This window comes from Alternaria metachromatica, assembly GCF_023757995.1.
Source record: "Alternaria metachromatica strain BMP 0045 chromosome Unknown scaffold_7, whole genome shotgun sequence".
In the NCBI taxonomy this organism is placed as follows: Eukaryota; Fungi; Ascomycota; class Dothideomycetes; order Pleosporales; family Pleosporaceae; genus Alternaria; species Alternaria metachromatica.
The window spans coordinates 405,968-427,071 of NW_026055498.1; the positions used below are offsets into that span (position 1 = coordinate 405,968).

Genomic DNA, 21,104 nt, shown 5'->3' on the forward strand with positions numbered 1-21,104 from the left:
ATTCAGCCTTGCTCGCTTTTAAGAGCAAACGACCGCGCTTGCTCTCTCACCTCTGACCTTCCCCACTGCCCAATCAGAGCACATCCCCTACCTCACCTCACACAAAACACCAACATAAACAATCTCAACGGCACTTGGCAAACGGCTAGCCACATAATAGCCGCACTTGAGATTGTTCTGTACTACCAGTTCGCATGCACCGCCTAGTCCTGTACGACTTAGTCAACGGAGATAAGCCTAAACCTAGCTCGTCGCCCAACGGGCACCCGCAGGAACTGCTACACGAGTTCGCAGGGATATATTCCGAAGCAGTTCACCGGTAGGAACCGGGAGATATCAATAAAATCCAAAACACGCAATCTCAAAATGCACCTCCCCGGTTGTGGCGCGGCTCCAGATCCCCATTTCGCTCCCACTCATCCCGCTGCATCCGTTCGAACTGTGCCCGCGATTCTCTGTCCTGGCGTATGTCGATGGAGTCCTCGCCATAGCTAGGGCGGCGCGTACTGTACTCGCTCACTGAGTCATCTTGCGTATTGTGCTGGCCTTGCATGACTTGACTGCCGCGAAGCTGGTTGTTGGGTAGCTCGAACTGGCCGTCATTGTATGGCTTATGACCGGGATACCGGACGAACGTCGACATGGCGCAGTCTTCGTCGGCTGTACCGTACTCAGGAATTGGGCTCTTAGGGGTTGTAGGGCTGAGGGGGAAGGCAGTCGTGCTCCGCGGCGAACCAACGAGTGTCGCGTCATTGTAGGTAGACGCGGTACCGTGCCTTGATGCAGCGGCGTCCGAGCCTGCACTGCCGGTTCCCCGGAGATCTGCGAAGTCCTGGATTGATGAGTGTTCTCTCAAGGTGTGGATCCTGTTGCTGAAGCCGTCAGGGTTCATAGCGTCTAGCATCTGAGCGTTTTCGACGCGCAGCTTCTTGGCTTCCCTCTTTTTCTTCCACCAGAGCCACAGCAATCCGAAAACCATGCAGAGGACGAGAAGGACTCCGATGACAATGCCCACGATGGATTGGACGTTGAGCTTGACACCGGCTGGAGCAGGCGCGGGATTCTCGGGGTCACTAGTCGTCGAGTCGGGTGCGGAAGGGAAGGTGACTGGAAGGTAGGGCTCCCATCGTTTCGGGATGTCAATGAGCTCCTTGTCTACCTTGTTGCAGTGGTAGTAGAGACTGTCGAGAAACTCTGTAGCGAAGTTAGTGTTGAGCGACGGAATGTTATGCTTTACATAATAAGACTTACCTTCTCTGCCAATGTCACCGTAGCAAGCGTCGAGAACGCACTGCTGGTTGAACTCCGTGTTATGTTCGAGCGAATTGCTGGCCTTGCAGATGCAGTCGAGGTCGCCCATGAGACACAACGCCTCACCCTGTGGCTTTGTCGTCATGCACTTCTGTGGGATCTGGTCGATGTTAGTTAGCGCGCAGAAGAGCGGGTTTGACAGCGCATACTCCACAGATGGGTATCTGTCCATCGGCTGGCCCCGTCGGTGTTGGCATTACGGTGGTTGTGGAATTGGTGATTGTGGTGGTGAGTCGCGTCGTGGTAGTCTTCGAGGACGCCGCGGAAGTGGTCGCGCTTGTAGCCTGAGTCAGTGTACTCGGTTGAGTAGACGTACTAGGTTGAGAGCTCGTGGTGGTGGTGGGCTGCGCAGTGGTAGAAGTGGAGACTGGGATATGCGGATTGTACTGAGCCCAGGCTCCAGTGAGATCGATCAAGGTCTTACCAATACAGCCTGAAGAGTACTGCTTGAGAAACACTAGCCAGTTATGGGTTAGCTCTCTCACTCATTTTCTAATTCCCTTACTTGGGGCGGGGGCACGGTACGCACGCCTTCTTTTGTCGTCACCGACCAATTCCCTCAATATGCAATCGGCGGAGAAGTACTGGTTGCGACCAAATTCTTGTGTCTTGTCACAGACGCATCCAAAATATCCAAGAGTGTCCCCGCTGTGGCTCTCGCAGTACAGCCATTTGTGTTCGTTGTTCGGATTGTCCGGCTGGTCTGGGTACATGGTCCCTTCTGCTTCTTCCTGGCACTTCTTGGATATCTGAGCTAGTTAGCTGATCTGCAGAAAACAACAGGGTCAAATTCCACATACTTCATATACAGGCGGTACGTATCCGGCCAGGTCCATGGTGGGAGATGCTGGCGATGGTATATCGGAAGCGGAAACGGCATCAGGAGCAGGAGGAGTGTACCCTGAGGGGTTGTTGTTGTCCGCCATGTCTCAACTCTGCAGCCGTGAAGCACTCAAGATGTGAAGAAAGATGTGATGAGAGATGTTTGTTGATTCACAACTTCCACGCCTTCCAACGTCCTCGTCTAGCCCCCTCAGTACGGTGAGTGAGCGCCGGTCAGGCGATCCGATGTCGGTGACCGAGCTGTCGTCAGAAACTTATCTATATACCCGTAGCGGCGATGCTTCACAGCCTTTCTAGAGTAAGTCCAGGGAATCGTGCGGTTATAGTTGAGAAACTAAGGGCCGAAGGTGAGTGTACATCGGTGCTTGCGTGGCAGCAATCAATTGCATTTCGCTCGACTCCAAGAGTGCGCATTGGCGCATTGGGGTGAATGATGGCACCTCGGACTTTACTTGCGTGGCACGCAAACACGACGTTCGTTCAAGTCGCCGCACTCGGCGTGCTGGCAAACAGTCCTCGAACGCAAATACCTGTACAATCAGCCATAAACCACAACCGTGGGCGTTCGAGACAGGAACAAGTACGAACGGGATTCCGAGAAAGAAATCGTCGAATTAGGTAAGTTGATAGCTGGCAGCACTCCTCGATATGCCTCCAAATCGATATTCAGTCATATCCAAAGAGACCCCAGTGTGAACAAAAGAAACCTCGGTCTATAGTTTGTACGCGGATTTCTCGTCTTCTCGATCCGTCTTCGCATGGTATACGCATCTCAGGCGGTCAAAAAGCCAAATTGTTCCATCTGGTATGCCACCTCTTGCGCGTCCGATCTCCATCATCCCATCCAGCCTTGCTTGTCTCCACAACGCGTCTAGAACAAGCAGTCCAAGCAACAGCAGCACGCCAAACCAGCGCACAATCCCGCAAATAGACCGCCACCACCGCCATCAGCCCTCCTGTCGTCTTGGTAGTAGCCTCCTGGGGGCGGCGGGCCCTGCTGGTACTGCATCTGCTGGCCGTTGTATCCTCCTTGGGGAGGTCCGTATTGTCCTTGAGGAGGACCGTACTGGCCCTGTGGCGGTCCGTAGGGGCCAGGCTGGCCTTGTTGGTAGGGGTTCGGGCTGCCGCCGTAGTAGTCGGGTTGGCCACCGCCTTGGTTGTAGTAGGAGGGCTGCATGCCGCCGGGGGCTGGGCCAGCATCTTGGTGCGCTGGTGGGGGATAGGCGGGTGGTGCGCCTTGGTCCTGAGAGAGGGTTAGCACGTGGTTGTGGTTGCGACTGGATTGGATAGGAGATGGGAATGTCGCGCGCATTGCGACAGGAGACGCTAGCGGATGCGAGGCAGACGTACGTATGGTTTAGACATGTTGGTAGTTTGTGAGGATTACAGAGAGTGTGGTGTAAGTGTGATGGACTCCTCGGAAGGCAAAAAGACTGTTACGTCGTTTACTGGGCGGCAAGGCTGGGTAATCTCTTCCAGCTGTCGATCGAACTTTGTTGGGGGTTTGTGCCAGGTGTGAATGGCGATCCTCTGGGAAAAGTGTGAAGAAGGAAGGAATGAAGGGTAAGTAGGGAAGGCAAGGTTTACTGGAGTAAAAGGAAGGAGCGACAAAGTGGTCAGAAGTACAAGTAGAATGCGGAGTTGATCACACACCAGATGTCGCGGCGTACGAAAGAGGGTGGCTGAGCAAACGTGGCGGACCAGCTAAGCCTTGTTCGGAATAGTCTCCATTCGATAGTCCACCGTGAGCGCGAATCGCTATACTCCCAAGGCTTGTGGTACCGTGTTATCCGTGATCATGCATATAGTCGGCTTCGCAGCTATTACAGTATTTCGTAGTCCTACTAGATCAAGTACATATGGTAGATGCATGAACTGCAAATGCATGCAGCACTGTGCCTGGTGAGTAATCGTTGCAAAACAGCGGGTACATCCAGGGGACATGTCAGAAAGTCACAAATGTCACGCGTAAGAGGATGCGAATGTGTAAGAAGAAGAGCGCAGCCAACGCGGGCCGCCAGAAACAAGTAATTCTCTCTCCTCCTCGTTGGGGCCATGCCACCAACCCTAACGCCTCGTCCAGCAGATCCAGACTATAATACAATGCTCTACGTTCCACCCAACATCACCTGCCCGTCATCTCAATGGTATCATATCCACCACCTACGTCCCAGTAAAATAGCTTAGGATCCTTCTATGCCTGCACGTCCAGGCCCTCATTCGCCGGTGCCTGTTGCATCTCCTCGTCCTTGCCCGGAATAATCAACTCCTCTTTTTGCTCGTCGTCAACAAATTTCCTCTCGCTAACGTGTTCTCCCTCCTTGGGGGCGACCCATTTATTTGTAGTGATCTTCTTCTGACCAGGCTCATGCTTATACAAGCAGCGCGCGTTAAGACACGGGTTGAACTTGCACATGATGGCACTGTGTCCAAACTTGCAGCCCTCGACAGCGCAGTCGGCGCCGTTGTGACAAGGCTTTGATGTGGGATGCTTGTAGGGGCACGACGAGGGATCGCGGCAGTTGGGCCAGAAGGCGCACTCCTGCTCTGATTGGAACTTCTGTCGCTGCGCAGGCGATGGGTGCTTGCCGACACACTTCTTGTTCTTGCATGCCGCACCGAAGTCGCACGTATCGTTCATGTCGACCGGGGTTCCGGGTATCGCAGCGGGCGACTGGTGAACAAAGTGGCAGTCGGGGTTGCTGCATCGCAAGTTGAACTTGCACATGGTGGACGAGGGATCTGGGCGGCCGGAAGGCAGTTCGACATCCATGCCGCTGCTGTTCTCTCCAGCTGGGCCATCTGCCATTGTTTCGTCCTCGCCTTCCTTCTTGGTGAAAGTCTTAGCATTCGGGTTCATGCCTCTGCCGCCCTGGTGTGGCCGGTCTATGCGTTGATGTAACGACTTCTTAGGTCCGCGGTTGTTGCCATTGAAGTTGGGGTTGACGAAGCCGGTTGGTTGGCCACCGGAGAAAATCTGCTGCATCATCTGCGCCTGCTGCTCGTACATCTGCATAAGGGCCATTTGCTGTTGCGGGTTCAGGCCGATACCAGGCATGCCATTCTGACCACCCATTCCCGGCATAGGCATTCCTGGCATACCACCCATACCCATACCGTTCATGTTGTTCTGGCCCATGTTCATGTTGGCGTTGCCCATACCGCGGCCGTTTGCCATTGCCTCGATTCCGCGACCGATGTTCTGGCCCCGTGGGCCTTTTGGCGGGTCGCGGGCGTGCGCGTTCACACGACCAACTCCACCGCCGGCGCCACGTACGCGATGTAATACCGAGTCGCTGTTGCGGTCCATGTTTTTGTTAAGTTGGTTGAGCATCCGGCCGCCTCGTGCTGGACGTGCTGCTTGGGCGCCGCTGCCGTTGCGCATAGCCTTGGGGCCTGTAGGACTGTTTACGGTTAGAATCTGCAGGTTTTGATACGAGGAACGTGAGCGCAGAGGAGCCACGGCAAGCTTCGACGTCACCTTGATTTGGCATGCGCGTGATTGCGCGGTCTCCTTGCAGTTTTTCCACGGTTGTGGAGCTGCCCTAAAGGGGCGGGAAAGTAGCGGGTTCACATACATATTGCCTTGTCCTTCTGACGCGCCTTCCATATCCGTATCTTGCGCAGCTGCCGAGTTGTCGTTTGAGGTGCTGTCCATCTGGTTTTCGATTGACTGTGTGACCTGCGCGTTGCCGCCGCTCGACTGCTTGAGGTGCTCGATCTGCTCAAATAACCACTGCGCAAACTGCTGTGTCTCTGTGTTCTCCGGGCCCAGGTCGAGCAGATCGTTTGACAGTTCTGATGCGACCTGCGCTTCGTTCTTGTCGTTGGCCAGCATAAGGAGGATGTACTCGAAAAGCGTCGTGTCTTCGCCGCCCGTCGTCCACCCAAACTCGGCGAGCTTGGGCTGGACTACCTGCTGCAGCTGCATCGCCAGCGGCGACTCGCTCGAGAAATCGACAGCCATGGTGAAGGCAGGCGTTGGTTGATGGCCGTGTCGCGTGAATTGGATGTTGGCGGTGGGTGGAAAACAAAGGGAGCGACGAGGAACGCGACTTCCGTGACGTGTGACGTAAGGCTATCGCGGGTACGGAGTGCGACGGTCGTAAGAGATGTGTCGTCAGTCGTGAAGATGGGTGCGCGTCAAGTGCAGTGGGTTGGAGCGTGGGTGTGGAGAAGGAAGCAATTGTCTCGGAGCGCCTGCTCAAGTTCTGCGCAATCAAAGCTCGGCACTTGCCGCTCCCACTAGCGCCTCGCGTTGCATCTTGTTCCATCGCCCGCCTTCTTCGCCACCCGATTATACATCAGCATGTGCTTTATGGAGTTGTTTTAACAGCACCCAGAGACGTTTCATGCTTAATCAAAATGTTTTGTGGCTACCTGATAATGCAGCTTGTTCAAAGCTTGATCTGTGATGTCATGTCAGCAGCCGTGTCCTGGTGTCAAGGAAAGGTACCAAGGCCAAATGTGACGAAATATTTGCAGTACATCTGTCGTTTCTAGACGACTAAGATTTTGCGTGACCTCTGCCGATGGCTGATACCTGTCTCATGATAGTCGTGGCCCAAATGACAGTCCTTTCTTGACGTAAGTAAAACGTAATACTGTTCACTGGAAGACTTGAATCAGACTGTCACAGCATCTAGAGCGCTTATCAAGAAATTCATATATTCTGCCGATCATGATCACGCATGCGACTGCTCAAACTTGAGGCGTGCCTCCTCCATGCGTTCATCTTCCTCCATCCGAAGCCTTTGTTGCTCGCGTAGTTCATCGGTGATAAGAACACCGGAGCCTGTTGTTCTGCGTTCTGGAAGCTGTTCCTCACTCTCATGCCCAGTCCTCGACATACTAATGTCTCCTGACATCTTCTCGCTGTTCTTGTCGCGATTTCTGGAACCGAGCATATTCCTCAAGCCATGACTCTTCGGAGCATTGCCACTGGATCGATTAGGCGATTGTCGAACGTAGCCCTGTGTGTCGTAGGAGATACTGTCTGTTCGTCGGAAGCGGCTCTTTGGGACCGCAGACGCGAGCCCTGGACAGCAACCGATGATGATAGCTGACATGAATTTAGCCCAGTAGAGTGTAGTGAGATGCGTTGGACTTACCTGTCGAACATTCGATGATGGTCCACATGGTCAGCCACTTTGGATCTGGCGAGCGAGGCCTTCCATCCTGACCAACCTGCACAATGCGGATAGTCGAGAACAGTATACAAACGAGACCGGATGCGAATAGTAGACCGCAACCGATCTTCTTCGGCTTTTCCATCTGCAGGTTCCAGATAAGCCGGATGGGTAGGAACATGACTGCCACTTGTCAGTACTAAGAATAGTATCAAGTTACGCGTTTGAACACACCCATCATGTTGGTTACAGTGTCCACTGCGTATGCATAATAGAGATTCGCAGTTTGTCGGCGTGTTTCGCTAGACGATGAACATAGAACGCCCTCACCCAAGAAGCTCTTGGTGTCGTTGCAGGCTAGACCAGGGCCTGTAATGATGCACGTTGCCCATGTCTGTGCCCAGTCAGTCGTGCTCGTTAGAGACTATGCCGCGTCAAGATAAGGCGACGTGAATCTTACATACCACAACGCAGAAGATCAATGTGAACCACCAGATCCAAAGGTACTTCTTGGGCATTCCAGACAACAGCTTCTTGTATAATGACAATAGTGAGAACTTAACAAACCAAAGGCACGTCCAATACTCCATTCCGCTCTGCCACATGACTTTCGCGGCGAAAATAATGTCTTCCATCATGGTGGGCCATGGTGCAATGCGACCAGCTTGGAGAGCCTGGAGTTTGAAGAAAATGGGCGTAATGACGATGTAGAGGATGGTGAAAGCAAGATAGGCAGCGAACGCAATGTAAAGCAAGATGTCCTGCGCTTCGATGGGTTTGCGCCGCCAAACCTGAACACCGACCCGTGCGATGAAGACCGTCGATGTCATCGCCAACATGGCGTAGTCTGTCCGGAGTAAATCATGCTGCGAGATCCAGTCAGCGCCCGTGGACATGATTGGTGAGGCGTGTGTTTCCAGTTGTGGTCAAACTCGCACAAAGTGTTACAGAATCCGTAGGATACGTTCCTTGAAGCGGTTGTGTGTCGCGACAAGACCGTGCCGTTGGAGCTGTCAAGATGGAATGAACCTAGGATTGCGACCCACGAAGCCCGACAACCTGGATTAAAACACTTCGCAGCTGGGATTTGCCAGGGATTACTCAAAATACAGTGCGCGTAGGGGTGCAAAAGCCCGTAAGACGCATATGCAAATTGAATTACATGGGGGCCATCGCGTGTCGGAGCGTGGGTAAGGGTTAGACGGCGACTGGATTGCCCCGGTCCTCAGTTCCCGGTTCCTGGAATCTGGTATCCCAAATCGTTCCCTCTTACGCGACGTCGCGCACTCTTTTCAGGAAGTCCGAAAGTAGTTGTGATGGCCTTGCTCAAGTGTTGACGCGAACGTTTGGTATTCTGTGGTGGACAAAGGTCAGCAAGCCCCCAAAAACGCCTCCTGGCTAAATAACCTTAGCTTGGGGGGTGCAGTTCTCCGCTCGCGCTATTCCTCGTCGCGTGTTGTTCGTATCTGCGCTGCAGCGTCCGAAGCGGCACGGTGCCTGGCCTCGTTGCTAGAGCGGACCTAGCGGACAGCATGCTTTTTGTGTCAATGCCGACATGTGCCTGGAGATTACCACCTGGCAGCATGGATGGAGAGCAGGCTTCGGCGAGGCAAGCCACAAGGAGACTAGCATATCACATATTGGCTCACAGACTTTATCGTGGTGCGAACCTAAACGGTGAGATTTTGGACAGCCAAAGAAGTGGCTGCTCCTAGAAATTTGCTCAGTGGTAAATCGGATGAATGTACTCAGCTGTCTCCCGGCCGATAGGTGCGGGCGCAAAGAGGTGTCTTGCGGTTGGCGGATGCCCGGATAGTAGTGTACAGCTGGCGTGGTGGTGGCGTGCGTGCCGCATTGAACCGTCCCGTGGCAAAGATGAGAGAGCGGCACGGCTGGCTCCTGCCTCATCCACTCCCAACACGACCCGCGAACGCTTGCTTGGCAAGTGAATTCCTATGTCTTACTCCAGACGCTGCAAAGTGGAGACCACGAATCGCTGCAAGATTGAGGCACAGCAACCCAGCTCATCGGAAGCGATGCATCTACCCGCAGAGCCCTCGGAGAAAAGAACAAAGATGTCTTTCATGCTTCCACCGATGTTGCGCTACGTCGAAATTGCCATGCAGCCACACCAGCTCCCAGATGAATACCGCTATCAGCTACCATGCTATACTTTTGCCACGGCGCGCCTCGCGTCAATAGACTAGTCTCTACCCCACAAACTTCGAGGTTACTGTCCACTTAGAATTTGACCGAACTGGCCGTTCCGCGTCGCTAGAGAGCTATAGACCCCGTCGGACAAGTACTGACAACACGTCCGTAGTAGTGTCCTTCGCGGCCTGGAACGAATATGGTAAACCTACTCCGAAGTACATTAAGTGCAGTGGCTCCCTGCAACTCAGTCAGTGAGCCACTCTCTCGGTACCAGCTATTTACCATCGTCCGGCATCTTCCGCAGACCGGCGAACAGGGAGCATGAAGTTTACGATAGCTGCTTCGACAAGCGCCTTTGCAGCTTGCGTGCTGGCAAGTGGTTTCGAGCCTGACGACTTCAATGTCACCAAAGCCTTGGTAGACAACGGGTTCGATGTCACTGGTATTCCTGGTCTGGCAAATCTGGCGGAACGATCTTCCTCCAGTGCTTGTTCGCTAGCTGTATGTTGATACACATTTTTGCATGTTGCTCAAGATCGATACTGACAAGACGTATAGTGTGCAGCCCTAAGATTTTCCTTTGGTAACGGTACCGTGTTGTCGGAAGGAAGTGCAGGATACGACAGTTTCACCGGCGATTATTGGGCGGCTCAGCAAGCCGTTGTCAACCCATTCTGTGTGTTCAAGCCTAGTAGTGTTTCGCAAGTCTCAACTGTCGTGCTCCTATCTCGACTCACGCAATGTCCTTTCGCTGTGAAAGGAGGTGGACACGCTGCCTTTGCTGGTGGATCTAGCATTGAGGGAGGCATTACTATTGCCCTGGAGAATTTCACCGAAAAGACCCTATCTGCAGACAAGAAGATCGCCTCTGTTGGCTCAGGAAATCGCTGGGCGGACGTGTATCCATGGATTGAGCAGTATGGCCTTGAAGTTATTGGTGGTCGCGTATGTTGCTTTCCTTTCCTGTTTCTCTATTTCTCCATACTGCCATGACTCTTCTAACAATACGCAGATCTCATCCGTCGGTGTGTCTGGATTAACTCTAGGAGGAGGCATCTCCCATTACGCGAATGCCCATGGATGGGCCTGCGATAACATTGAGTCTTTCGAAGTGGTGACAGCCTCGGGCATCATTGTAGAAGCGAGTGCCACCCAATCTCCAGACCTCTATTGGGCTCTTCGCGGTGGTGGCAACAACTTCGGTATTGTTACCAAGTTCAACATGAGAACTTTCGTTCAAGGAGAAATGTGGGGTGGGCAGCGCGCCCATACTGAGGATCAGTGGGACAAAGTGTACGAAGCATACTACAACTATGCCGTCAACGCAGAGAAGGACACGAAGCAAGCTCAGATCGTTTCCTTTGCGCTCCAGGCTGGTATGAAGATTGCAGCCGAGGATCTAGAGTACTCCGAACCCACGCCATGGCCAGCGGTTTTTGACGACTGGAAAGCTATCCCAGCGATCATCGACCAAACCGCCATCGCGAACATGTCGACGTTGGCCAACCAACTTGGTGCAGGGGCACCCGATGGCGTTCAAGAGACCTATTGGGACCGTACTTTCAAGGTCGATCGGGATATCTTCAAGGCGTTCATCGAGATATTCTTCGAGATGGTGCCTGCGATTCAAGACGCTGCAGGCATCTTGCCCGTTCTCTCCTTCCAGGCAATCACCGTCCCTGCCATGGAGAAGATGCAACAGAACGGCGGTAACGCGCTCGGTCTTGACCCCAGCGATGGCCCAATCTTCATCTGTAATCTGGCTATCCTCTGGACAGACGTTGCGGATAATGCCCGGATCATGTCTTTCAGCAACAGCCTGTACGAGCGGCTTGTCGAGGAAGCGGCGAAGAAGGATCTCAACCACGACTACATCTATATGAACTACGCGTCGCCGTATCAAGATGTCATTGCTAGTTATGGGGCTGCCAGCAAGCAAAGGTTGAAGAGCATCTCTGGCGAGTACGACCCAACGGGAGTCTTCCAGGTGCTCCAGCCAGGGTATTTCAAGCTCGAGGGAGCACCTTACGGAGCATTTCCTGCGTAGTGAAAATGTAGACAGTCAACAATAGATGTACTACTAGTGTAATATGTAATCGATAGTTGCTCGACAACGCGTTGCCCTTGCACATGTCGCGCTCGTGAGCTCTTTCCCCATCAGTCGAATTGAGGTAGTTTTGGCACCGACCATCTCGAAGAGGCAGGACCACCAAAACAGTGCGACCGTATGCGCGACGTCAGTGTTCCGCCGATTAGCGCAAATAGCGCAAATAGCAAGGATCAGATGTCGAGTGAATGTCGAAGCTTCAGGTACTTGACGTCTGCGTGAGAATGCCAAGGCGCGCTAGTCCAAGCGTTTGCTGTAGCTGCCTCCAGTACTTTCCTGCCGGCTTGCGACCTTCCATCATCGACCACACCCGTCACTGTCACCCTCGACTTGTCACAGCTGCAAGTTTGAACCGTACACCTCCATACACGATACCCAACTAGACGACAAACATGTCTCGCGGCGGCGGCACCACGCTCTACGTCACCGGCTTCGGCCACGGCACACGCGCTCGCGACCTTGCCTACGAGTTCGAACGGTATGTCTTCCAACGCCTCGCCCCAATCCGATCGCAATCGCATCGTCGTCCCGCATCGTAGCCCTCGATTCTACAGCCTTTGTACACTTCACGCGCTCCGGCTGTCGCGATCACTGTTGCGCGGCGCAGCTTCCTCCTTCCCACAACACCCGTGCGCGCCGACGACGATCTGCACCTTCCGCCCTTCTTCCACACGCCCCTTCCAAACAAACGATCTGACAATCCTCAAGCTATGGCCGACTCGTCCGTTGCGACATCCCAGCGCCCCGTTCGGCTTCTTCTAGACTGTGAGTTGGCCCTCCCCGGTAGCAAACGACCCAGGCTCTAACAGGCCAGCAGCTTCGCCTTCGTCGAATACGAGTCTCGCCGTGACGCCGACGACGCGTACCACGAGATGCACAACAAGCGCATCGGCCGCGATGACTTGTTGAAGATCGAGGTATGTCCGAACCGCATAATGACGTGGGTCTGTCTAACCAGCTATAGTGGGCCCGTACGCCTCCTTCGGCATCATGGCGGTTTGACTCCGGCCGTGACCGTCCCCGTGGCGAGCGCTCTGAGCGTGGCGGCGACCGTGGCGACCGTTCCGACCGTGGTGGTGACCGTGCAGACCGAGGTGTCCGCTCTCCTCGCCGTCGCAGCACCTCTCCTCGTCGCGAGCGCGGAGCTTCTCCTCGCAAGGACGACCGCCGCGAGCGCGATTACGACCGCCGTGACCGCGACCGGTCAAGGAGCCCCATTGACGGCGACCGTGAGATGAAGGATGTCCGTGATCGCGAGGACGACCGTGGCGACCGTGACCGTGGCGATCGCGATGAGAGGCGCGAGCGTGAGCGCGAGGCTGACCCGGTCGGCGAAGTCCGCAAGAGTGAGGCAACCGACCCCTTCTACGACGAACTACTCTGATCACAAATACAGTCGACTCTCCTCCCCCTCCCGCTCACGAAGACCTGGACGTGGCTGAGTAGAGCCGAGTTGCGTTGCGTCTAGCAAGCAGCTTCCGGTTCACTGTCACTGTCTGCCCAAGGCTAGTATTGACACGAGTGCTCAAATTGGTTCAAGCACGGTGTTTTGTTGCGAGGAAAATGGTTTCTGGGATTTTGTTACTTTCATCAGTGGAGGCTAGATTTACTTCTATGTCCTGCCACGACATTAATGCATTCAGCAGTCGAAAAGCTCGATTCGGATCTTCTTTGCGAACGGTTACGGCGACTTCCATTCGATTCGGACTTCTCGCCTTGTTTCGGTCGATCGGTCGATATCGATGCGGTTCGAGTTCCTTGCCTGTACACTATTCGGTCGGTCCGTAGTACCTCGAAGTCTTCCAACCTCACTTTCCCCCTTCGATCCCCGTTCCGATATCACGTTCACGCAACTCCCCCGACGCCCCCACCCCGATGCGAAAACATCCGATATTCAAGGTTTGTATACTTTGCGCCAGTAGATAGACTTGTTCTGCCGTGACAGTGACTTTATATGTATACGGTAGCTTGTGAAATACAACTTCTTGACAATTGAGTCCCTCAGCGTGTAGCCTGTTATTAAGTTGTGTACCCGATGTCGTGGCTGATCTCTTGCGTGCATTGAACTGCTCGTGCATGGTATGGCCTGTGTAGGGCTGAATCAATGACGGCAGCAGCCATCGATTGCGGAGAGGAAGCGGCCCAAGCTCGGACATTTTCCCGCAGGAACATCAATTGAACTTCCCAATGCACCGTGTTGGTCGTCGTCGCAACGCCCATCCAATCGATCTTGCGACCAATTGAACCGGCAATGCGGCTCCAGAATGTCTCGCAGAAGACGTTGAAGACCGTTGCCGCGCGCCCCGCGCTTGCATGCCACACGCCATCCCCATTGCATCCGCATCGGCCACTTCTCGCATCATCACAACGTCTACTCCTCCGTTCCACGGCACAATGCGCCGTTCGCTACCAGTCCTCGTACCCTGAGCGGATAGCCATTCTCGGCGGTGGCATAGCGGGGTTGACGAGCGCCCACTTCATCGCTAAGGAGTTCCCACAGACTAAAGTGGTGGTGTTTGAGGCGGGGAAGGACACGGGTGGCTGGATCAAGAGTCGCAGAGTCGACGTTGTGGATGCAGAGGGAAAGAAGGGGAATGTGCTGTTCGAATTGGGCCCGAGGACATTGAGGAACGCAACTGTCACTGCAGGACTGGTAAGTCGAACATGTCTAAACCATCGTGGCATTACTAATGGAGTGTGTATAGGTACAAGAACTCGGTCTCGTTGACGACATCACATATACGAGGCGCAGCGAACCCGGCGCAAAGAACCGCTTCATCTACTATCCTGACCAGCTCAACCGCCTTCCCGCCCCACCACCCACCTTCGCAGACTTCTTTACATTATGGCGGAGTGGCATACTGAAGGGTATATTGGGTGCGATCACAGAACCTCTGAGGCCAAAGCGGCCGGACTCCCTTACGGATGAGACAATTGGCTCGTGGCTCGCACGAAGGGTGGATAAAAGGATAGCGGATAATCTTGTCTCAGCGATATTCCACGGAATATATGCCGGCGATATCAATCGGCTAAGCGCTAAGACGTTGTTTAATACGGGTTGGGAATTGGAGGCGCGATACGGCAGTGCCATTGGAGGCTGGTTCCGCATGCAAAATGAACACGGACAATCGCAGCCGGTTACACTCGTCCACCCACATGATCGGGAAGTAGCGAAAGCTATGAACGAGGAGATTGATCTGGAACTCGACTTTGCGAAGAACCTGAAGGATTCCGCTATGTTTTCTTTCAGAAACGGATTGCAGCAGATGGTTCGAGCATTGGTGGATGCTGTAGAGGCGAAAGGTAACATTGAGATCAGAACAGAGTCGCCCATTCAGACTTTCAAGCCTCTCAATGAGAACGGGAAGTTGGGTGTCGAGGTTGTCTCTGGGGTACGTTTATCGTCTTCAGTTAGAACCGCAAGTACTGACAGTATACAGACTGAAGGCTCAACATCAACTGAATCATTCGATCTCGCCATCTCCACCCTCAAGAACGACGAGATTACCCCCTTCGCCACAGTCATGACAGTAAACCTCTACTTCCCCAATCCAAACCTCCTACCTCATGAAGGTTTCGGCTACCTCATCCCACAAGGAATTCCATTCGAGCAAAACCCCGAGCGCGCTCTTGGCGTAATCTGGGACTCCTCTGCTGTCAAAGGTCAAGACACAGCAAGCGGCACAAAACTCACAGTCATGATGGGCGGCCACTGGTGGGACGGCTGGAAGGGTTTCCCCACAGAGGAAGAAGGTCTAGAAATGGCGAGGAGCGTTATCAAGCGACACCTTAACATTACCGACGAGCCCACCGCCCACATCGCAAACCTCTCCCGCGACTGCATTCCTCAATACACACTCGGCTACGATGAACGCCTCAAGCAATTCGCGCAAGGCATGTCCAACGAGTTCAAGGGCCGGTTACGCGTTGTAGGCGCGCAGTTCAATGGCGTTAGTGTAAACGATATCATCGCCGCGTCTTGGCAGGTAGCGAGGAGCTTGAGGGGAGAGGGCTGGAAGGGACGTAGTTGTGGTCTGGACAGGATTATGGATGAGAGGGAGTGGGTGATTGTGCCTGCTAAAGAGATGGCGTATGTCAAGAAAGAGGTACGTGTTGGAGACTCTGGCATGGGTCGCAGAGGCGATGGTGGGGTGTAAAACTCTTGGAAGAGCGATGGTGTGTATATATGGTCGCTGAGTAGTGGGACTAAAGGGTAAAAGCATAGAAATGTATAACATTGACCCGCTAGCCGGACCGGTCTGGTCCTCGCACGTCTCAGAGGTGGTGCGTCTCCAAGTATGGCGGTCGCTAACAGCGATCGGACTTCTGCCGCACATGTTCTGAAACTCCTGCAATTGACACAACGGAACCTAGGCCCTGGAGTTGGTCTTCTCTGTCGCACGAACGTTCCGGTATCTTCTGCTGAGCTCTACCCCGCTCCTGCAAGATTGCGGCGTGGTTGAACTCCAACACTTTCATCCTCGCCACAAGTTTTTCTCGAATCATCCGAACGGCTCAACGAAGAAAAGAACGCGCCCTGAACTAGAACTGAGACCTGATCTCGTTTTACGCCAAACGTCGTGCACGCGAATCAGTACTTCTCAGCAAGGAGTTACATTGCTTCATGGCCGCTATATCTCGTTGTGCTCCATGCAGCGCGTTTGGCGATTTCGACAAGGTGCCGCCAGCGCCTCAACTTGAACGAAAATGGTCATCAAGAGCAGAAATGATTACATCCGCGCGCGCTGGCTGTGATCTCTGCACGCTTTGTTGGCAATACGCGGATGTGTGGGCTCCGGAGGAAGAGTATCTGAGCATGCCATTGCGGCTTTATCGGTTCTACCATGCGGACAAGACAAGCGGACCAGTACCTTTTCTACTGGGGATGGGCGACATTGATCCAATTATATGGGACAACGACCTACGGTATACACCGTCTCTGTTAGAAGCAGACGAAGATCCGATATCACAAGCTCAACAACTTCTCTCACAGTGTCTTTCATCTCATGGCGGATGTGACAAGGTAGAAGACGCTGGCCTTGACGGAATATCCACGGGCAGCCAAGATCCTGCTGATTGTTGCAGTACGAAGCGGTCCTTGCCGCGTCGACTGTTAGATCTCTCTCAAGGCTCTGAAGTCCTCGTGATCGATGTAGAGGCGTGGATACTTGACGACACTTTATCAGTAGCCGAGTTATCGCAGTACTGCACCTTGAGCTATCGTTGGGGTGACACGGCTCATGGTTGCGTACTAAGAGCGCCTTTCCCACGCCAAATCACCATCGACATTGAGACTATGCCACAGACTTTCAGAGACGCTATAGAAACAACGCGGGGCCTCGGCATCCGATTTCTTTGGATCGACGCACTGTGTATAGTCCAGCCTGATGCCTGCGGCGACGAGGCAGACTGGAACGCGGAAGGTCCTCGCATGGGTACCATATATCACAACGCCATATGCACCATCGCTGCTACCTCTGCCCATAGTGCGACTAATGGTTTCCTTTTGGAAACGGGCAGTGAGCGGATTCGTGCCGTTCCGTGCAAGGTCGTTCAGCACATGAACAATGGGGAAACGCGTTCTCGCTGGCTGGAAACATGTTACACTGACTTTGACCGCGCGGTTACTTCTTCAGCTCTAAACAAGCGTGGATGGGTCACTCAAGAGCAGCTTCTTTCACGGCGTGTACTTCATTTCACACTCCAAGGAGTGATCTTGGAATGTCGCAGCGCCATGAGGCATGGTCATAGCGCCCCGTTGTTCGTGCTCAGTGTGAATCATGAGGCCAGGGACGTTCGCCGGTTCCTAACTGGCGACAAGGATCAACACTGGACTGGATGGATGCGATGTGTCGAACATTACTCCAAGACTGAGTTCACTAATCCAGGAGACCGGTTAGTTGCCTTGTCGTCGTTGGCACGAGCCGTTGATCGTAGCCTCGAACATCCGGATCTGTACTGCGCTGGCCTGTGGAAGAGCTCCTTGCTGAATGATCTACTATGGATGAGGCTCAAACTGCCAAGCTCAGAAAACCCCAAACGCCTAGATATAGCCCCTACATGGAGCTGGGCCTCTGTACAAGGGGAGATATGGTTTCAGAATTTGGGCATACGGTCCCGGGCTTTGCTTAGTGCAACTTCCTCCGTGCAAGTACTAGATGTCAAATTGGTTCCTTCACAACGTGATAATCCATACGGCAACATCAAAGAGGGAAGGCTGAAGCTCGTTGCTCAAGTTGTTAATGCCTGTATATGGACTGAAGATGCAAAGATGCATAGATTCGGCCCCGGATGGGGAAGAACAAGGGAAGCATTTCGTCTTGAGATTGAAGAGAAAGACAGCCAGAGGTACTCAAAGATATCTCGATGGATTCACTCGGATGAATGGCAAGGGAACACAAAAGAGGAGAAAGAGTACAAGATAGTTCATATTCAAACTATGCACTGGGGAGATAGTCGACCTGGCGTCGTATTTGAGTGGGTTGCGCTCATTGTAGAGCAGGTACAGGGTACGCAAAGTGAGCACGCGGTGGACAACCATGTTCGCACATACCGCAGAATTGGTGTTTTGCGAGACGCACACTATCGTTGGACCGAAGATCACGAACGTCTGATTGCTGAGGCACCAATATACAATTACGGCAGAAGCGAACTGAGAAGGGAAATAACAGTATTGGTGTAGTGTAAGAGTCGCTCTTTAGGCATATCAGAGTTCAATAGACCATCCTTTACTTTTGGGGAAAATCTCATTCATATGTGATTGCTCGTGATCCATCTTTACAGTCTGGAACAGAGAAAAGGCATATGATAGCATGCCTTGGCAGTGTGTTCGGGTACCGATCTACGAGAAAGCAACCCAGTTTGCGTAATGAAGCTAGTACTAAGCTGAAATGTGAATGAAGACAATGAATCTTGACTACAAGTTGGAAGTAATCTTGGGTTCCAAAGCAACATACTACATACTCCTGGGTGCTGCTCGAGTACCTATAACTAAGCGGGAGTGATCAAAGTTACAGGGAATAACATACCTCTGCTTTCACCGAAGCAAATCTCAGAAGCATATAAGAGCCGATCCGCACTTCACGCAGATTGCCATCCTTCCAGTTTTAGGATAAATCGTGCTTCCGGGCCAGCAAGGATCGACAACGCGTGCAAGGTGCCATCCAAAAGAGCCAGTGAAAGTACACATATGAGGTTGCCCGCTCTCCACACGGATAGATATGTCCCGAACTTGTTCGATACGATCTACATCGATGTGTTTATAGAGTTTAAGCTAATGCATACCTCGATATGTAATCACTCCTGGAATGCACCAGACCGCCTACCGGATCGGGTCGACCCGGACGAGAACGCAATAAGACCGGCATGGCATTCCAAGATACGGACCACAGGTCTCTGTATAGACTGTAGTCTCACCGGTCGTGAACGTGATTGCTTTCTTGCCCGACTGACTTCCGGGTGTTCCTGTCGAAATGAGGCCAAGACGTTGCTGTAACTCTCCATTCCAGCGGAGAGGGTAGATCATGCACGACAGAAAGTTGCCAGTGGCACACGTTGCTGCGCCAAGGTGATCTACCCATCTTGGCGCGCCATTTCCGCGCTGTTGTACCACCCAAAGCATGTATCAGAGAAGGTCAGGAGGTGTCCGAGATGCTGCCGTGTGTGAGCTTGTCCAGTCTCGACGAAACCTTGATGGTAACAAGCACAGAGTCTTGTTAGCGGAAGCTTCTCTGCACCCTAGCACATCGTCAACGAGGCTGGTACCTGGGGGACAGTGGAATGTTGGGTCTTAGGCACTGGTCTAGTCGGGGCAATGCATGCAGTGCAAAGATAGTGGACGTCTTGCAGGCCGCCGGAACGTCACTATATGGAGATGAATTGTTGAGCTTTGGAGCGGTGTCCACATTGCCTACCGCTGGGTTCGTTAGTCTCGTGCCTGTGGTTGTGTTGTGCTGCCTGCCAAGTGGTGGACGTTTCCTTTGTTAAGATCTCGATGAACGGCAATGGCGACGGGAAGTAAATCCCGCCCGACGCACATATCGTCAATCTCGTGTAGATTGGCTGTCGGAATGATGAGCGGCACATGAACAAGTGCCAAGCGCGGAAAGCAATCCCTCCATGGTGCCAAGAGGTAGGCAATAAAAGCAAGTCGTCAAGAGTATTGCCAAGACTGGTGATCCGGCGGCGTGGAGGTAGTGGAACGCAAAGCAACGGCGGTCTCAGGGGACGTTTGTTTGGTACAGTGATCCGCGCAACTCGGTCCGTCGTACGGAGAATTAATGAAATGCGATCGACAACGCATCGAGTGCTGTCACTCTGTGTGTACAGCATAGAGAGTTTGTCCGGTCAAGAGTGAGTGTGCTGGGTCGTGACTTCCTTCCGAATTCGCCTACCCCACAAAAAGCACGAGCCGCACGTACATGGAGAAATAACGCATTCCGCTGCAAGACGTGTTGAACGCTCTGCGGTCGGAAGAAGAAACCACGACTACTGCAGGTGCAAGTGGGTGACAGTGGGGACATAACGGGATAGGAAACCAGTCGCTTGACTCCAAGTCTCAGCGGGACTCACCGCCAGAGTTGCGCGACGACGTCAGAGCACGTATGTATGGGCCAGGTTGCACCTGTCAGCTGTGCAAGTGAATGAGGCGAAGAGAGCCCGCTGCGTGGGAGGAGCAGGCCAACTTGTCCAGTGGCGGTCGTTGACGCGAATCTTTTGCAAAGCAAAACCAAGCTGGGTCGCCGAACGTTTGGAGTGCGGTAGACGCATGTGTGCAACGCGATCAGGGTGCACATGGTCGCGATCGGGAGCCGTCTCAGCACGAGTCCCTGTCCAGAGCACTGCAGATGCTTGCAGATTGCATGAGGTGATACGAACCCCGCATTCAGTCTGGACAGTACTGGGGCCGATGGGCTCAGCGACGAGGGAACAGGTTATGCACGTAATTAAGCAACCTCGAGACCTTGGTGTCGTACTATACAGCTTGTGCCGGGAAGCAGAGAGGCGTGGTTCAGCTGGCGTTCCAACAGGCAATAGCGATGGCGGGGAAATGGCGTTGCAGCGGCTGGTGACCCCCACGATGTTCGCCTGTCGCGTTCGGCGGCAAAGGGCCGCCTAAGCTTTGGATTGACAGCGCCCTGAGCTGGGATCGAAGGGCAGCATCACGCTGGACTGTCGTCAGTTGACGTCGAGAGCTGCACGAGCAGCACATCTGCAACAGGAGCGAATATCGGTTCGGCGGACGCAGGACGTAGGGGCGCTCACGGCGTACGGACGACGGCATGCTGTCCTGGAAGCACATTGATGACTGCAGCAGCTCAGACCACATTCAAAGGCAGCTGCGGCATTTTCTCTCCAGACAGGCCAGACAAGGGAGACAAGGCCAGCATGATGCCCTCGTCTCTCCAGGGCTGTCGTGTGCATGGCGGAGGGTGAGAGGATGCGCTGCTGAATTCAGGCTGGCCGCCGCCAGTGGATGGGTGTCCAATGGTTCTGTTAGTAACGACGTAGGTGCATCTGGCGGAAGGGCGGGTTGGTGCTAGAGGAGAGGCTCGTTTGGC

General features: G+C 53.6%; 7 protein-coding genes across 7 annotated transcripts; 3 read left to right on the forward strand and 4 right to left on the reverse strand.

The window, feature by feature from the left end:
* Nucleotides 1-361: 361 nt before the first annotated feature.
* On the reverse strand, nt 362-1,396 carry J4E83_004143 (uncharacterized protein; the record flags this gene model as incomplete). Its single annotated transcript, XM_049331073.1, has 2 exons — nt 362-1,194; nt 1,252-1,396. The coding sequence occupies 2 exons, from the start codon at nt 1,394-1,396 to the stop codon at nt 362-364; spliced, it is 978 nt and encodes a 325-aa protein (XP_049189619.1).
* Nucleotides 1,397-3,025: 1,629 nt separating this feature from the next.
* Nucleotides 3,026-3,519, reverse strand: J4E83_004144 (uncharacterized protein; the record flags this gene model as incomplete). The annotated part of the gene is made up of 2 exons (XM_049331074.1): nt 3,026-3,397; nt 3,505-3,519. The coding sequence occupies 2 exons, from the start codon at nt 3,517-3,519 to the stop codon at nt 3,026-3,028; spliced, it is 387 nt and encodes a 128-aa protein (XP_049189620.1).
* Nucleotides 3,520-4,348: 829 nt separating this feature from the next.
* J4E83_004145 (uncharacterized protein) lies at nt 4,349-6,121 on the reverse strand (the record flags this gene model as incomplete). The annotated part of the gene is made up of 2 exons (XM_049331075.1): nt 4,349-5,558; nt 5,733-6,121. 2 exons carry the CDS (start codon nt 6,119-6,121, stop codon nt 4,349-4,351), a joined length of 1,599 nt encoding a protein of 532 aa, XP_049189621.1.
* Nucleotides 6,122-6,839: 718 nt separating this feature from the next.
* J4E83_004146 (uncharacterized protein) lies at nt 6,840-8,179 on the reverse strand (the record flags this gene model as incomplete). Its single annotated transcript, XM_049331076.1, has 4 exons — nt 6,840-7,216; nt 7,266-7,466; nt 7,518-7,677; nt 7,748-8,179. The coding sequence occupies 4 exons, from the start codon at nt 8,177-8,179 to the stop codon at nt 6,840-6,842; spliced, it is 1,170 nt and encodes a 389-aa protein (XP_049189622.1).
* Nucleotides 8,180-9,758: 1,579 nt separating this feature from the next.
* On the forward strand, nt 9,759-11,484 carry J4E83_004147 (uncharacterized protein; the record flags this gene model as incomplete). The annotated part of the gene is made up of 3 exons (XM_049331077.1): nt 9,759-9,938; nt 9,996-10,382; nt 10,450-11,484. 3 exons carry the CDS (start codon nt 9,759-9,761, stop codon nt 11,482-11,484), a joined length of 1,602 nt encoding a protein of 533 aa, XP_049189623.1.
* Nucleotides 11,485-11,936: 452 nt separating this feature from the next.
* J4E83_004148 (uncharacterized protein) lies at nt 11,937-12,928 on the forward strand (the record flags this gene model as incomplete). Its single annotated transcript, XM_049331078.1, has 4 exons — nt 11,937-12,022; nt 12,253-12,309; nt 12,362-12,461; nt 12,509-12,928. The coding sequence occupies 4 exons, from the start codon at nt 11,937-11,939 to the stop codon at nt 12,926-12,928; spliced, it is 663 nt and encodes a 220-aa protein (XP_049189624.1).
* Nucleotides 12,929-13,795: 867 nt separating this feature from the next.
* On the forward strand, nt 13,796-15,701 carry J4E83_004149 (uncharacterized protein; the record flags this gene model as incomplete). The annotated part of the gene is made up of 3 exons (XM_049331079.1): nt 13,796-14,197; nt 14,250-14,936; nt 14,985-15,701. The coding sequence occupies 3 exons, from the start codon at nt 13,796-13,798 to the stop codon at nt 15,699-15,701; spliced, it is 1,806 nt and encodes a 601-aa protein (XP_049189625.1).
* Nucleotides 15,702-21,104: the final 5,403 nt, after the last annotated feature.